General features: G+C 40.2%; 1 protein-coding gene across 2 annotated transcripts in view; it reads right to left on the bottom strand.

The window, feature by feature from the left end:
* CRB1 (crumbs cell polarity complex component 1) overlaps positions 1-15,553 on the bottom strand; it is a 138,476-nt gene extending 122,923 nt beyond the window's left edge. For both annotated transcript variants that reach the window (XM_032878194.1, XM_032878195.1), the window contains exon 1: positions 15,094-15,553. In XM_032878194.1, coding sequence (XP_032734085.1) covers positions 15,094-15,538 — 445 coding nt within the window. In that variant the 5' untranslated portion in view covers positions 15,539-15,553. The remainder of the gene's footprint in view (positions 1-15,093) is intronic.
* Between the last annotated feature and the right edge of the window lie 624 nt (positions 15,554-16,177).

Below are 16,177 nucleotides of genomic sequence, written 5' to 3'. Positions count from 1 at the left end.
CTCTATGTATTATAATCTATGTATTAGAGTCTATAATGTATTATAGATTATAGGTATTATAGGTATATAGGTATTATAGGTATAGGTATAGGTATTATAGATATATAGGTATATAGGTATTATAGGTATAGATATAGGTATAATCTATAATAGGTATTACCTATAATCTATTTGTTCTTTCCTATTCCTTCTTCAATTCCTCAGGGTAGATAGGATAAAAAAATATTTTTGAAAAGTCTTTGGAAGCAAACATATTCCTGAAAGGGAATTTGGGATAGATTCTAATTCCACAAAAACAAATAGAGATGGCATACTAGACAGATTTGGAGGAGCCGCTATACTAAATATGATATTTTTAAAAAGGGCTACAATGGACATAAACGTAGCTAATGAGCAACAGTAAATATATAGCCCAAATTAGGTAGTAAATATTTGAGGTAGCTCAATCGACTTTAAATTAGGAGAAAAGACTAGACAATGAGGGGCTCTCCAGAACTGGAAGTGTGCAAGGAGATAATTGCAGGTCAAGAACAAGAAGGCTCAGAAAACAATACAGGCCCATCAGTAGAATAGCTCTCCACAAAGCCCAGGCTCCTAAGGAAACAGCAAGATAGAGAAGGAGCTTTGGACGGACGGTATGAGTGTGGAGAAGCCAGGTGGTTGATATTCTGCGAAAGATGAGGTAAAAATTTAACAGAAACAAGGACACTGGAAGTTCAGAATGTGGGAACTTTGGTGGGAAAGCGGTTTGGAAGGATGAGAGGGTCCAACTTGAGACTGCATCAGGGTATGACTGTACGGGGATAGTGGGGCCGGTCACTGAAAACAAGAAGCTCAAGAAATGCGAAAAGCATGGCCCATAAAATTCTGAAATTGCTCCCACTGGATCTGGACAAAGTGAAAAGTCTTCATTTTTGACAACTAAAAACTTTGGTAATACTTCTGGTTTCACATCTCCTCACAATTCTATCAGCACTCTCTATGCCAGTTGTATCAGATCATTTTCTTCTTCTCAAACCCGCCATACACTCCAACCTCCCAGAGCTTGGACACACCAATTCTCTCTCTCTCTCTCTCAAAGGTTTTTTCCTACTTGTCCATCTGATGAAGTCATCCTTTTTTTTTTTTAAGATTTTATTTATTTATTTGACAGACAGATCACAAGCAGGCAGAGAGGCAGGCAGAGAGGGAGGAGGAAGCAGGCTCCCCGCCGAGCAGAGAGCCCGATGTGGGCTTCAAATGATGAAGTCATCCTTTCAGACTTATGTTAAATGCCTCATCCTCAGTGAAGTATACTCCCCCATTTCCTTACTGGCTCCATCCTTTTGTGTTTTCATAGCATTTTCAGCATTATAGTTTATTATTTGTTACTTGCTGATCTCCAATAACTGCTTTAAGGACAAGGATCCTTCCTTATCATCAATGGAGAGCTTATTTCACATCGGGTATTGTGCTAAGCATTTTATGTACATTATTTGATTTTGTTTGATCTTTGAAAAATTATCCATGATGCGTTATCATTATGCTCCTTTTCTTCATGATGAATGAAACTAAGGCACAGGGAAGGTAAGAAACCTGACACAGACCAAAAGGCTAGAAGGTGGTAGAGCCAGATTCGATTAGAGACCGTCTGAGTTTAGAGCCTGTGCTATTGGCCATGAGCCTGCATCGCAGCCCAGGGCCTTACGTCCTTCAAGGATGTGCATCCTCAGTGTCTGGCAAACACCTGCCCCGTGACAGGTGTTCAGCACATTTTGCTGAATTGAACCAAATGTGAAGAAGTTGACTGGGAAAGAGCAGAAGTTATTGAGAATGCTGGTCGTGTCTTGGAGGTTGGGAAATAATGGTTTGTAAGGAAAAGAAGAGTAGTGTAAGCAGTAAATGAATGGTGAATCAGTGGTCTTTCAGGAGTAGGGGGGTTAACAAGAAAGTAAACCTTCTCTCCTGGCTCTGAGAATCGAGTAAAAAAAAACAAAAATGAAAACAACAACAACAACAACAACAAAAAACCAAAAAACCCTTTAATAAGGGTTGCGTAAAAAGTGGTTTCATCAAATTCCAGCAAAGGTGAAGGAACCAAAGGCACTTTGGAAAAGACTGAAGGGTTGTATTTGCCTGATTTGTGTTTAAGAAGACAATGATCTAGAAGCAGGTGACCATTCTAATGAATATCAGGAATTTTTTCAGTGACATCTTCACGTAAGATACGCATTAGCAGTCTGTAACTCTAGGCCACATTACTCTTCTGATTCCAATTATCGTAGGATGTCTTCTCCAACTATCTCAACAGCTGTCATTCTATAATTCCAAATATAAACTCTCCTTAGTCCACCCTCACTGATCCCCTACACTTCTATCCCTGCCAAACTTCTCTTCTCAATGAATGGGATTATCTCCAAATCACCCAAGCCGGATTTCTAGGAGTTATCATCATCTTGTTTTTATTTCCCACATTCTGATTAGTCACCAAATCCTGTCATTTCCCCCATGGAAATGGATATAAAGGGCCATCCCCATTGCTCCAACCTTATTCAGACACTCACCATCTCTCTTGTCCTACTGCTACTGACATCTCTCTTTCAAGTCATTCTCTACATTTCTGAGAGTGATCATTATACAATACAAGTCTGATGATATCATTGTCTATGCAAAATTTAGAAACAGTTCCTCTTGTCTCCAGGATAAAGCCTTTGAATGTGGTAGAAGATTCAGTAAGATGTGGACTCTATAGGTACCACCTACAATGATGTTCCTACAGCTCCACCATCTCTCATATCTTTGGGCTGCACATAGCATTCCCCTTGCTTGTGATGTCCCACACCTCACTCCCAGTCCCCGGCAGTTAATTCTCATTCATTCTGAAAAACTGAGTTTGAGTATCCCATGATGCCGGACACTCTACTTAACTACTTATGTCTGCCTTAGGTGCCACTTGACACTTCTCTTATAAACCCCTGTCATATAAAAGTACATATTTTATTTTACCACAAATGCTTATTTGTTCATTTTATCTACAAAACCATCAAAGTGGATTTTTTTGTCCTTTAACACTAAGATCTATAGCATTTAGCACATATTCTTAAATATAGAAAATGCTCAAAAAATAAAAGAAAAGAAAACGCTCAATGAGTTTTGAATGAATGATCTCGTCCTAGCTATGGATTAATCCATCATCTGTCCCAGAAGGCAATCTGATCTGCCAGGACGGAGGTCCTCAATGCTTCTGCGAGCCTGGACCCACTCTAAATCAAAAGGCATAAAGGCAGATTTAGGGCTTTGGCAAACGATTAAAACGAAACACTGTTTCTGAATGACTGTGCCTTAAACTTCTGATCAACATTAGAGATTTTGCACCTCAGTATGCATCCTTCAGCAATTATAGATCAATGGTAACATTTTGTGCCCCAAGATAGCACCCATCATATGTTATCAGCCTGAAGCAGGTCTCGTCATTGATGTTGTGCTCATCACTCATTGTGGTGGGGAGAGAATGTGCAACGCATGCAGTGTGCCATTGACAGACCACTCTCAACACTGTTCTCATTACCTGCAGAGCCCATGCTTTGGGAATAATAACACCTAGCTTTTAGTTATCATCCTAAGTTTCAGAGTCTGCTCAATATATTTAATATTTAACAGGCCACTATGCATACTATTTCCTTCTGAATAAGAATTATATACACTATTCCTGCATTCTTTAAAGAATGATGCATGGTGGATTGATTACAACAATTACCCGTGCGAGTCTGAACCATGTATCACTGCAAAGAGGTACTCCGGCACCCCCGACCACTACAGCTAGAGATTATATCACCCATTCCTCCGCTATATCATAGTTATGACATTTTTAACATCCTAGAGCAAAGAGGCTGATGACTTTGTGCTCTGGTTAATAGTGTAAAACAAGCATAACACTGATTAGCAAGATGCTGTGGAAGATTAGAGGCAGATTTTTAATTTTCAGGGGAACATCTTTGAGTTTTTACCCAGTAAGATTTCTAGCTTGTGCAATTAGATATACCTTTTCCAAGGACGCTAAAATACCTTTTACAAAATAGTCGCTTAAAGTAGACTCTATAAGCCTGGGATTCAGCTCTGAAAGATGACTGAATTTTATCCATTTGAAGACTGCTCTTTTCTCTGCCACAGGTTTAAATCTAGGAATTATGAGGCACTCCATAAGCAAGCCCATCTTGGTGTATTATATTTTAGCCACAGTTTTTTTTTGTCTCCTGATATATATGAAATCAATGTAACTATCAGTGATTCATTCTGATGAAATGTGAAAATGGGTTTATATTTTTATATTATTTTATACTATACTGTATTTACTTTACCATTATTTCTTACTAGTATTATTAATATTTATTATTACCACAAGAGTGACCTGGCCAGCGACCTGGCCTCTCTCTCCCATGGACCAGGTCTCCCTGGCCTCTCATTGGATGATTCGCACGCCAGGCTACCCACCCAGCCAAGGCAAGGCAGTTGTATTCCCATTAGGTTGCCTTCAGGGCACCAGGTGCCTGTAGCTAGGTTAGGGATGGAATTCCATGCTTTGTTCCCTAAACTCCCTTCCCAGGGAACTGGCATCTCTCGCCGGGGGTCCTCCTGCAGTCTCCAGCTACACGGAACTGCACCGCACAGCCTGTGCTGTACGGTCTTCTCTCCAGGACTTGGGCACCTGGAGCCCTTCAGGCCTGAGGTCTAGGGCCCAGCCCCATGGCCCCTCCCCCCTCAATACAACCTGATACTATGGCTACAAAGATGGCAAAAGTCACTCTCCGTTTGGACGTGCTGCCTGATGCGGAATCCAGGCCTCTCCAGGAACCAGAAATCCCAGATGTTTCTCATTCCAGGGCGCCTGGTTCCCCCAAGCAAGGTTTCAGAATTCCAGAGATATCTTGTTTGGAGTGATAGGGTCCCTTTGTGAAGATGCAGTCTTAGACGTCGGCAGATGCCTGGTTTCCCACAGAGAACACCATAGGAACCCAGCCTCTCCTGAACCGGTCCTGGCCTGGTTTAGGAACCAGAGCTGGACCAGATCGCTGCTTGTTCCAGAAAGCTGTGCCAGACCAATACGCCCTTTCTGGATCCAAAACCCCAGTAGCCAGGCCTCTGGGTACTAGAACTCCCTGGTGTCTCTTGCTGAAGGATCCTCAGGCAAGCCTGCCCCACCTGGCCCTGGCAAGGCGGTCAAATTGCCCCAGATCTGCCTTCAAGAGGAATAGTCATCAGTTGGTTGGTTGTGACTTGGAATTAGGCAGATGTTCATTTCCTGTTAGAGCCCACTCTAGCGACCTGGCCCTTGCAGACCCAGGATGGTTTCCAAATCCCTGACTTCCCTGACACCCTGGGCAAGGTCAGTACTTACCCCTTCAGGAAGTTTCCAGCAGCCAGTACTCCTCCAGGCCTGCGGAGCTAGGGTCTGGCGCCAACCACCTGCATATCCTCCTGGGTGCAGGGGTGCCCGAGCTCTGTGAGTCACTCTGAGGCGGTGGTTGCAAATAGGCCACAGTCCCCATTTGAACGTGCTGATACTGACGAAGGCGTCTCCAGGGATAACTGATCCCAGATGTCTTTTTTTCCGGGGTATCCCGGTGCCACCAAGCAAGGCTTCAGAGTTCCTCTGATAACCGGCTCCTGGATGTCAGGGTCCCTTCTGTAGGTGCGGGCCAGATGCCTGCCTTTCCCCAAGAGCCCAAAACAGGGACTGCCTCCCCTGAACGGGGTCACAGCCCAGTGAAGAACTGGGATGGGCGGGATTCCCGCTTGCCACAGAGCAAGGAGCGGTCCCGCACGCGCAACTGGCTCTCCAGCGGAGACCCCTGCAGCAGTGCCAGCGACTGGGGCTCCCCAGGCCCGCGTGCCCCGCCTGGCCGGGCAGTCAGGTCCCCCCCGCCCCACCCCACGCCGGCCTTCGGGGAAATCGGCGCCACTGGGCATGGGGGTGGGGCTGCACCTGGGCGGTTACCTTGTGTCTCCGCGACCCTCGAACTCTCCCCAACCTCTGATGCTGTTAATGGCAAGACGCGCCCGCGCGCAGTATGTGCTGTTTTCTTTATGAATTAACTGGTTTTACTATTTTGTCATTATAGATACAGAAATCATTTTCGTTTCTATAGGATTTGCCTTCACAGAGAGACATAACTGGAATAACCTCTGCTTTCCATCTTAAACTCGTTTTCTGCTGGTTTTCTGAAGTCTTATCGCTATTTGCCCTCCCGTCTATTCCTTCTACCGTCGGTGCGCGTTGAAGAATGTTCTCGACGCTATTGCAGTATTCTCAGCTTTCTAGAAAGATCGTGGAGGCTAGAAGTAGTTCTAGGGATAGAAAGACTGGCTCCTGTGGGTCAGCCCTCAGCAGAGAATAGGGAGTGCGTTCTAGTGCTTTCTTGAATCTAATGACACTTTCAGGTCGTCAGTGGAAATATTAAATATTCTACTTCCCCACGCCCTACTGCTACTCCCAGTACTAACAAACTCACCCTTCCTTCCTTCTTCTCGAAGTCTATCTCTCACTTTACTCCTATCATAAATATCGTAACATGTGGGAAGATGTTATTTGATTTGAAAATGTTCTATTTCTAATTAATAGGTATGCTTCCTCAATTTACTGTCTATATTTAATGTGTATGCGTATGTATACTTTGTAATATATAAAATTAGTAAAGTTTAATTCGGAGTAACCCATTTCCAAGTCTCTAAGATGCTTTGTTTGAAATACACTCTACTTTTATAAGTGGCTTCTATCTTGCTTAATTTTGTGAGTTTCTTGGGAAGATAATAGGAAAATTATAATATTTGCATCTTATGTTAAATATGCCGTTATATATTTCACACTTCTGTAATTATAATGTTTTAATCATTATAATATCTTTCTTGTGTTTTTATCCATTAGGGTAATTGTAATTCCTGAATGTTTGAAATGTTATAATGCAAATACATTCCTAAATCTTTTATTCAATGATATGGCAGGTTCAGAGAATAAATTCTTGCCTACACATATCATAATTTTCCAGTTTTAAACTTGATAATAGAGCACAGAGATTATGACCTCAGTTACTTTATCCCTGAGTACAGTTCTAATATATTCAAAAAAAAAAGCTATTCAGTTTAAGAAACAGACTCCTGGGGCGTCTGGGTGGCTCAGTGGGTTAAGCCTCTGCCTTCGGCTCAGGTCATCATTCCAGGGTCCTGGATCGAGTCCCGCGTCAGGCTCTCTGCTCAGCAGGGAGCCTGCTTCCCTCTCACTCTCTCTGCCTGCCTCTCTGCCTACTTGTGATCTCTCTCTGTCAAATAAATAAATAAAATCTTAAAAAAAAAAAGAAATGGATTCCTATAAAAAGCATAAGTAAATATTGTTAAATGCTAGCAGCAATACTTGAAGATATTAAATTAGTGACAACCAGCATTTTCATGGCTTCATAGTTTATGGAAAAACTTTTAGTAAGTCATTTCATTGTCACCATGACCCTGAGAGTTAGATGGTGTTATAATGCCTGTGTGTTAGAGTGAGGATACAGTTCAGAACTATTTATCAATGTCAAACCACTAGAAACCACTAGACTGCATCAGAGGTGAAACTGGAAGTCTTGTCTTCTTCTTTCAAATTCCACAGTCTCTCCATTTCACCCATACTTAATATTACTGCGTATTTTTTAGCTCTTCCCCTCTTCACTCAGACCTGCACACACACCCTGCTGTAGCCAGGAAGTCAGAGAAGTACTCAGACACAGAGCTTAAAATGGAGCATGTCATTCACAACTACTAGCTATACCACAAACCAGGTGTCAAAGCAAAGATGACAGAAGAGCCGTTTGCCCCCTTTTTTTTTAAGATTTTTTTTTTTTTAATTTGACAGAGAGAGATCACAAGTAGGCAGAGAGGCAGGCAGAGACAGAGGGGGAAGCAGACTCCCCACCGAACCAGAGAGCCCGATGCGGGGCTCGATTCCAGGACTCCGGGATCATGACCTGAGCTGAAGGCAGTCATCCAACCAACTGAGCCAACCAGGTGCCCCATGTTCACCCCTTTCTAAAGCCTCTGTAGTCATTTCCCCCTTGTTCTTCAGCTCATTATTACTCGTACAATAATAGTAGTAATAAATGTTGTCAGAGGACATGAGTTTCAGTTCAGCATCCTGAAAGAAGTGCATTTTTGCTCTGCTCGTAGGCCACTTGTTCCTGAAGATCTTCCTGACCCTAAGCAGTGTCATGGGCTCCTTTCTTGGTGTTTCCTCAGCATTCTGTCCAGCAAGAGACTGGGAGTTTTGTTTGCACGCCTCCTCCCAGAATAAACTGTGAGTATTTGTCAGGGATAATAAATTTTGTCTTAGTCATCTTTATGTTTCCACGGTCTGGGCACAGTGTCCAGTGCCATGCAAGTATGTCATAAATATTTGCTGAGTGTGTAATTTGTGTTATTTTGTTCACTCATTCAACAAACATTTGGCAAAAGCCCGTAACTTCATTTCTTCATAAAAGTATTTCACATGGCTCTCGTTCTGAGCAAAAGCCTGAACAAGTGTTTAGTTTTTTTATATGACATTACAAAAAGTGATCAACTTCAGATTTAAGAGCACATAAAAAAATAGTCATTTTCCTTTGATGACATGAAGATACTACCTGGGAAATTCAAATACTCTTTTCTGGCTGGTACACATTATTTGCCTTTTGGGTGTGAAAAATATTAGTTATGGGCATATATACCAGATGGTGAGTGAAATGTGGAATATTTTGGTTGATGCTCACAGAAACAATATTTAAATGTTCTTTGAATTCATATCTTACATATTGTATATCCTTATACAAATACAGACAATTAATTATTCCCAATAAGTTGATTTAAGTTTATCAAATCATTTATGTATTAACTTCCTTTTAACTTATTATTAATGTATTAATTATTATTAACGTATTAAGTTTAAGAAAAACTTCAATCAGTAATCAGTAAATCAGTAATCAGTAAAAAACTTTCAGTAGTAATGGTAATCATAATGATAATAACAATTTTTCTCATAAAATAAGTTTAGATTTTATAGTATATAATACTTTCATTTCCCCAAGTTATGTTCATGACCATTAAATTATCTATATGATTTGTCATACAAAAATGATATTAGAAAAGTGATTTAGTTAATCAAAAATATATTTAGAAAAGATGGAACATAAGCCTCATTCAAATTTCCAAATTGGCTGAAATTCAAATTATGCTTTTGATAAGGGCCACTGTAACGACAACATCAGCGTTAGTGACATCATACCTGCTGGTCTTATTCATCAGAATGGATGAGGATTATTGGAGTAGGCACAGAAAAGAACATAAAATATTACTAATGGAAGAAGGTCTGATAGGAAATTATAAATGAATAACCGTGTAATGCAGAAAGATAGAATAAGTTTCAGGTGTGCATGTGAAAGTCTGTATGACGATGCATTTGATAGAAACTGGTAAGGCACCACACTGGTGCAGGAACTGTTCTCAGGGCTAGACCTGTCCTGCATTATCTAGACTTCCCACCAGAGGGCAATAGAGAGCAGGTCAGTAAAGGTGTGCACACATTTTGTTTGCATGATCCATGATCCTCTGTGTTAATTCTTATCTTAAATTTTAAAAGAGGAAAAAGGTGTTGTTAAAATTTGATACTTTTCTTTGCTTTTCCCCAGTTAACAATAGTCCATTGACTTAGATTATTGTATTATTGGACACCTAGTTCTACCTTACCCACTTACTTCAGTATGTCCTCAACATAACAAGGAGAGAGATTTTCTTAAAATGTAAGTCAAATCATTACTGTCCTCTGCTCAAAACTATCCGACAACTTCCCGTCTTATTAAGAGCAAGAGCCAAAGTCCTTACAATGGCCCACCAGCCCCAGTAGTTGATTATTTCTCCTTCTCCTTGTTTACTCCACTCTAGTCACATCAGCTTCTTTGCTGCTTCTCAAACATTCCAGTACTTTTGACCTCAGGGCCTTTGCATGGAATGCATTAAATATGCACTGAATGTTCCTCTGCTTTGAATGCTATTCCACAACTCATTTGCCTGACTCCCTTCCTTTCCTCTCTAGAACTTTATTCAAGTGTTACTTTCTTAGTAAGCCCTACCCTAGTCATTTAACATATCGTTCAATTCCTAATTCCCCCCCCCTTTTTTTACTTTTACTTTTCTCCACTGTATTTATCACCACTTAACCCACTAAATATTTAATTTATTACTTATTTTATACACGTCTGTCTCTTCCCTCTAGAATGTAAGAGGACTTTTTCATCACTTTTCTTTATTCTTATATTTGCAGAACCTATAACAATGCCTACTTTGACATATATACATACATAAGTGTGTGTGTATTGACAAAATTAACAACTGAATGAATTCAACAGATAGTTGTTTTTATTCATATCATTTATCCAGAACTGTTACTATCCATAAGTACTACACACACACTCTACTTTGTGCTGTCACATGAAAATCCTCATCATTGTCTACATCAGTGGTTTCTCAAACTGTGGTCCCCACCCCAGCAACGTCAGCATCAGTATCACATGGGAACTTGTTATAAATGCATAGCCCCCACCACGAATCTACTAAATCAGAAACTGTATTTTAATAAGCTCTGTGGGTGAGTCTGATACATGCTAAACTTTGAGAACTACTAACAGAGATAAGTTTATTAAGTTGGAAATGAAAATTGAACTTTCAATGCATTCTTATTTTTTATATTAGAGATTTCAAGTTTTTCATGGGTATAATAAGTTTGGGAATATTCTGGCTTTAGTAAATGGTAAGTGAGTCATCTTCTTAGTGAACGCTACACCTACCTTTCCTTTCATGCCTACCATCAGCCTTTCAGGCCAGATCCTAATGTCTTACTTCTGGTATTGCAGTGAGTTTCTAACTAACTAGTCTCCATGTGCTAACTAGTCTTCTAACTAGTCTCCTATACTAATACATTTTCTTGAATATCAAATGAAATTTTTTCATAAGATTTCATTTCTGAAATAAAGATGCATCTTATAATCAATAAGTAAATTTGATGAAGTGGGTTTTTTCCCCCTTATTTTCCACAAGATTATTTATGCCAAAAACCTATTTTATAATGGAAGAAATAAGATATTTTCCTGCAGTGTTTTGCTTCATCGTGCATCTGATTGCCCTTTCCCTGCCCTCTCGTGGCCCTGTTTTTCTCATATTGCAGGCATCTTGACGTGAAAAATGTTCACTCATCAATCTGCTCGTTTTAAGAAAGACCTCAGCGAAAGAATGATGTATTGCATAAACTTGAACTCAAAGCAGTCACATGCTCAAGGCTAATATTCTTTTCATTAAAAAAAGTTTGCAGCTGTTTACTTTCAGCTTAAATTAGAGTTTTTGCTTATGCTGGCATATTCTCACCAACATCTTTAGCAGCTCTCTCTAAGCCTATTTCTGTAGTTCATGAATCACCACTTAGGAAACACAGTGGAGTGCACAGAGTAGGATTCCCGTGGAGTGAACCCCCTCTCCGTGTGCTACAGCTCTTTTTCCTCTCCTACCTCTCTGTCTTTTAAAATTTATTACGTTTTCTTACTTTGCTGCTCTGAGGAGCACAGGCTTTTCCCTGGAAGCCAGGTTCTTTATGAGTCTCTAAATTTGGATGTACTGCACAGCAGCTAGGTTATTGTAATAGCTTCCAGGATTCATTGGGAGGTCTAGGTTGAGCCAGAGTACGCATCCATGCTGATTACTAATTCTTTTTCTTCCCTTCCCAGCTCTGGCTTTTCCCCTGGTCCTATAGACCTTCCTTGAGTTTCTCATTAATTGCCACAAATACTGGTAGCCAGGGGATGGCACTGAGGTAAGCAAGCCTTCTTGTGGGGCTAGATGGGGGGATATTTCAAGAAAAGTTTCTAAATTAAGTTCACATAAATCTGATTTCTGGCTCCCAGCCCTAGCTATACATTAGAATCGTCAGTTAAATTTGACTCTCTGAAGGTGGAGTCTGAGCATCTCTGTTTCAGATCTCTCTGGGTGATGGCTGATGTCTAGTCAGAGCTGGGAACCGCTGATGAGCTCCCAGAATGCGGGCTGTTTTACTTGTGGAGACTGGTGATCAAGCCTAAAATTGTACCTGTGTGTCCGAATAAACCTAACTAGCTCATAACAGACATGATTCTTACTGCCTGATGAGTGTCATTTAAACTCTGTCTGGAAGCAAGTTATAGTTATGTCAGCAGAGCTAAAATAATAAAATTTAGCTGATTTCTTAGAAAACAATAGAAGAACATAGTCAAATAGGGAACAACTCTATTATATCAGGGTTTGAGCAAGGGAAGTGCCCTCACTGTGGGCTTTGAGCTAATGTTATAGTGAGAAAAAGGCATTGATTTTCATTGGGTCCAGCTGGGATATGATATATCCACAGTATAAGTTAATTCATTGTAAAGTATTATAACAGAGGTACTTTACTACATTTGGAATATACCCTTGACATCTTATATGCCTAAATTTATACCACTGAAAGGATTCATTATGATCCAATTAATTGAAATGTAAAAAAATAAAAACACATACATTGTAAAACATCCTTTTTCAAGCTGTGTTTTGCAATTACAAGACTATTTCAGAACACTGTAGCTAAGATGGCTGAGACATTTCTTTGATGTCATGTCTGTTTCTTTTAGTCACCGTTCACAATATTGTACTAGCAGCAGGAAATAGAAGATACTATCTTAATAAACCAAAGCAGTTGTTAAATGTGTCCATTATAAACAAAAGCAATCCCAGACCAGCCCCACAAAAATGTATCTCTTATTTTTACTCAAAAATTTTAAAAACTGAAATTGAATTGCTGTAACTCAATTTTAAACAATGAACATGACAATTTGGCACCTAAATAAGGAAATTTCATGTATAAGTACTGTTTCATAAACCCCTCCATTGTTCCTCATAAGTTTTAGTTTATATTGGTAGTTGAAGGCAATCAATAATAAAAAAATTTCCACCTAATACATCATTCTACTATCATAACAGATGCATAGAGAAGGCAAACTCTAATATCTATTTACCTCAGTTTCATTACCACAGAGGGTGCCCAGAAAAATATTGTGTATAGTAAGTATACACAAGAATTAGTTAGAACAATTGTTAGAACAATTGTTAGACAGAACAATTCAGAAAAAGTTTATTAAGCAGCCATTACTCACTATGCTGGGCACCTTAAGTACTATTCCTAAGGTGTCTTAATACAAATGTACGTCCTAATACGAATGCTGACATGTAATAAATACCCCCAAATGTTGATGAATTAAAGAATACATATAAGACATGACTTCTGTCCTTTCACAACTAATACTTCAGTGAGAAGAGACAAAAACACAGATATCTGAAGAATAGGACAGAGTTCTTTAATAGAGGCACAAACTGCTACAGAAGTAATAATTACTGTAGCAGCTTAGAAGTATTATTTCAGCAGACAGTAAATCAGAAATGTTTCTCCAGTTAGGCAAGAGATGAACAAAGTTCTGCAAGTACGGAACTTCATAGAGTAGACATTGAATTGAAGAAGGACATCCCAGAGGGAGGGAAACCACTTGAGTAAAAAATGAAAACGGTTCAGGGGAAGGGAATGTCTTGGTGGAAGAGGTTGTAGAGATAATATGTAAGGGACAAATCATGAAGGGTTTTTAATGAGATGTTAAAATTATTCTGTGTGGTGGGCAGCTCTCAAGCTTCTTCAGAAGGAATGGCACAGTCAGATCTATTTTAGAAGGATTATTTCAGAGCCACTGTTCAGAATAACTTGAAGAAGGTAGAGGCTGGAGGTAGAGTGTGGGAGGTTGTATAATAAGTATACACAAGATGATGAGGACATGAGCAAAGGCACTGATAAAAAAATGGAGGAGCTCAATATGGAAGACATCTTGGATGTCCAGAGAGACTTTGAGGATTGGTTGTAGGTAAGGATTGAGGGAAGGGAGCAAATTTCATGTCAGAGCAACTAGGGATATAGCTATTTTATAAAAGCGATATTTCAGAATGTGTAATCTTAACAAGATGACATTGGAGGATTCTGGTATAAATTTTGAAGAGAAGTACTTTCCAAATATATTGCTTAACATCCTCAGGAAAAGAATGACAAGATAGAGAAGTAAGTGTGAAAGGGTTCAGAGAAGAAGGTAAGTTGAAAGTCAGATACCGCAGGAGGTTACAAAAGTAGCAAGAGATCAGGGAAAAGTGGCATTAAAATGTAAATAATGTCCCCAGATGTGAGTCAGGAAGCACAGGAAAGCTGTGAGCAGGTTAGAATAATGAATGTGAGAAAGCATAGACGACATGAGTTGCCCCCTTACTGTAAAGAATCTAGAGAGTAAAACAGGGCAGGAAGGTTGGTCACCATGAAGAAATGACCTGACTGGGTAACTGGTTCAGGAGGGTGGGGAGTGTAGGCACTGAGCATGAGGATAGTAAATGGCACGTACCCTTTTAATGAATGAATGGTCAGCCTGTTACTCTGTGCTCAAAAACCACGTCAACAGGAACTTTTTGAATAGACAGCAGGTACTACTATTTGCTATTTCCAAGCAATTAAAGAAGTGACTTCTTTATTTTAGAAAAGTGACTTCCTTATTAATAAAATTGGGTTTATTTTATTTACCATGCTCCATCAGCCGTGCTGTCACTCATCTGTTGCTCGCACTCTAGAACCCACTAACATCTGTCCATTCCATGATGGCCTGCCTTCCCAGCAGGCTGCAGCTGCAAGCGTGGGCATTCCTGGCACTCTTTAGCTAGCACAAAAGGCATCTTCTCATGAGGAATCTTGAAGGGCCCTGACCTGGAAAGCAAGGCCCCATAGAGCCCACTAACTCTAGGCTGAATCTGAGAATTAAATAATGGAAGGGCTCCATTTAAAACAACAGTGACAGTTGGCAAATACTTAGGCTCTGGGAATTTTCATGGTTTAGGGAGCTTTCTATCTAGTGATTAATTCCCGCCAAGACCATTTTCATAAGCAATTGGATGAGACCTAAAAAGTCACCTCTGCTTCCGTCCTATTAAAAGAAGGGAAAGCTAACTACGTCTTCTGGTCCTCAAATGTGATAGACTTACCAGAATAGTCTTGGGGACAAATACAAGTGTATCTTCCTATCTCGTTGAGGCACGTAGCTTCATTCTTACAGGGATCCGAGACACATTCATCCACTTCCAGGTCACAATGCCTGCCTTGATATCCTGGGACACAGAAACAGGAATAGCCATTGCTTCCATCCTGGCACATGGCCCCATTGTGGCAAGGGCTGGAAGCACACTCATCAAGATCGTTTTCACAGAACCTTCCAGCATATCCATCAGGACAGATGCAGACAGGGTGAACAGGGTCCTGATGGCAAACACCTCCGTGCTGGCAGGGGTTTGTGCCACAGGAAACAATGGCAGTTTCACAGGTTGTCCCACTAAAACCAGGCAGACATTTGCAGAGAAAACTCCTTTCTCCTGGGGTGTTCACACAAGTAGCATTTCCTTGACAGGGATTGGAGAAGCATGGGTCTCTCATGCTGTCACAGTCTTTGTTCAAATTAATGGCTGCGTCTGAACAATGGCAATCGTTGTCTTTTGAATAATCATTGCATGTAGAATTGTTTTGGCAAGAATTTGAGAGGCACCTGGTGTCATTCTTATTGCAAAAGGAACCTACAAGAAAATAAAAAAATATATCAAGATGAAGTTTACAGATATATGGCTAAGGATACAATTAAATATCTTTCTGTTTTTCTGCCATCTCAGACTCATTCATGGAATACAGTTGGCTGCATTCTGTTGATGAGCTTGATCAAATGATGTCTAATGATGAGGGTTTTCATGACTGGTGATTTGTCAAATCTTGTCATGTAGTTGCTAATAAGAAACAAAAATAGCTAGTTTGAGAGTTCTTTGCTTCTCCACTTCCCTTTCTCAGGGCCAAATGCCGTTGAGCAACGGGGTGAATTGTAGCAACTGGTAAACTGTCCTATACATGTACATTTTTGAAATTCACATTCTCCCATGGAAGATTCTGGAGTGTACTGGGAAATGAGATACAAAATTTTCTCTGAATATAGTCTAACTGCAGCTAATTTTTTTTTAAAGATTTTATTTATTTATTTGACAGAGATCACAATTAGGCAGAGAGGCAGGCAGAGAGAGAGGAGGAAGC

This window comes from Lontra canadensis, unplaced genomic scaffold (genome assembly GCF_010015895.1).
Source record: "Lontra canadensis isolate GAN:19392208 unplaced genomic scaffold, GSC_riverotter_1.0 scaffold63, whole genome shotgun sequence".
Classification (NCBI taxonomy): Eukaryota; Metazoa; Chordata; class Mammalia; order Carnivora; family Mustelidae; genus Lontra; species Lontra canadensis.
Note: the sequence above shows the minus strand (reverse complement) of the source record. Positions and strands in the feature narration are given on the sequence as shown.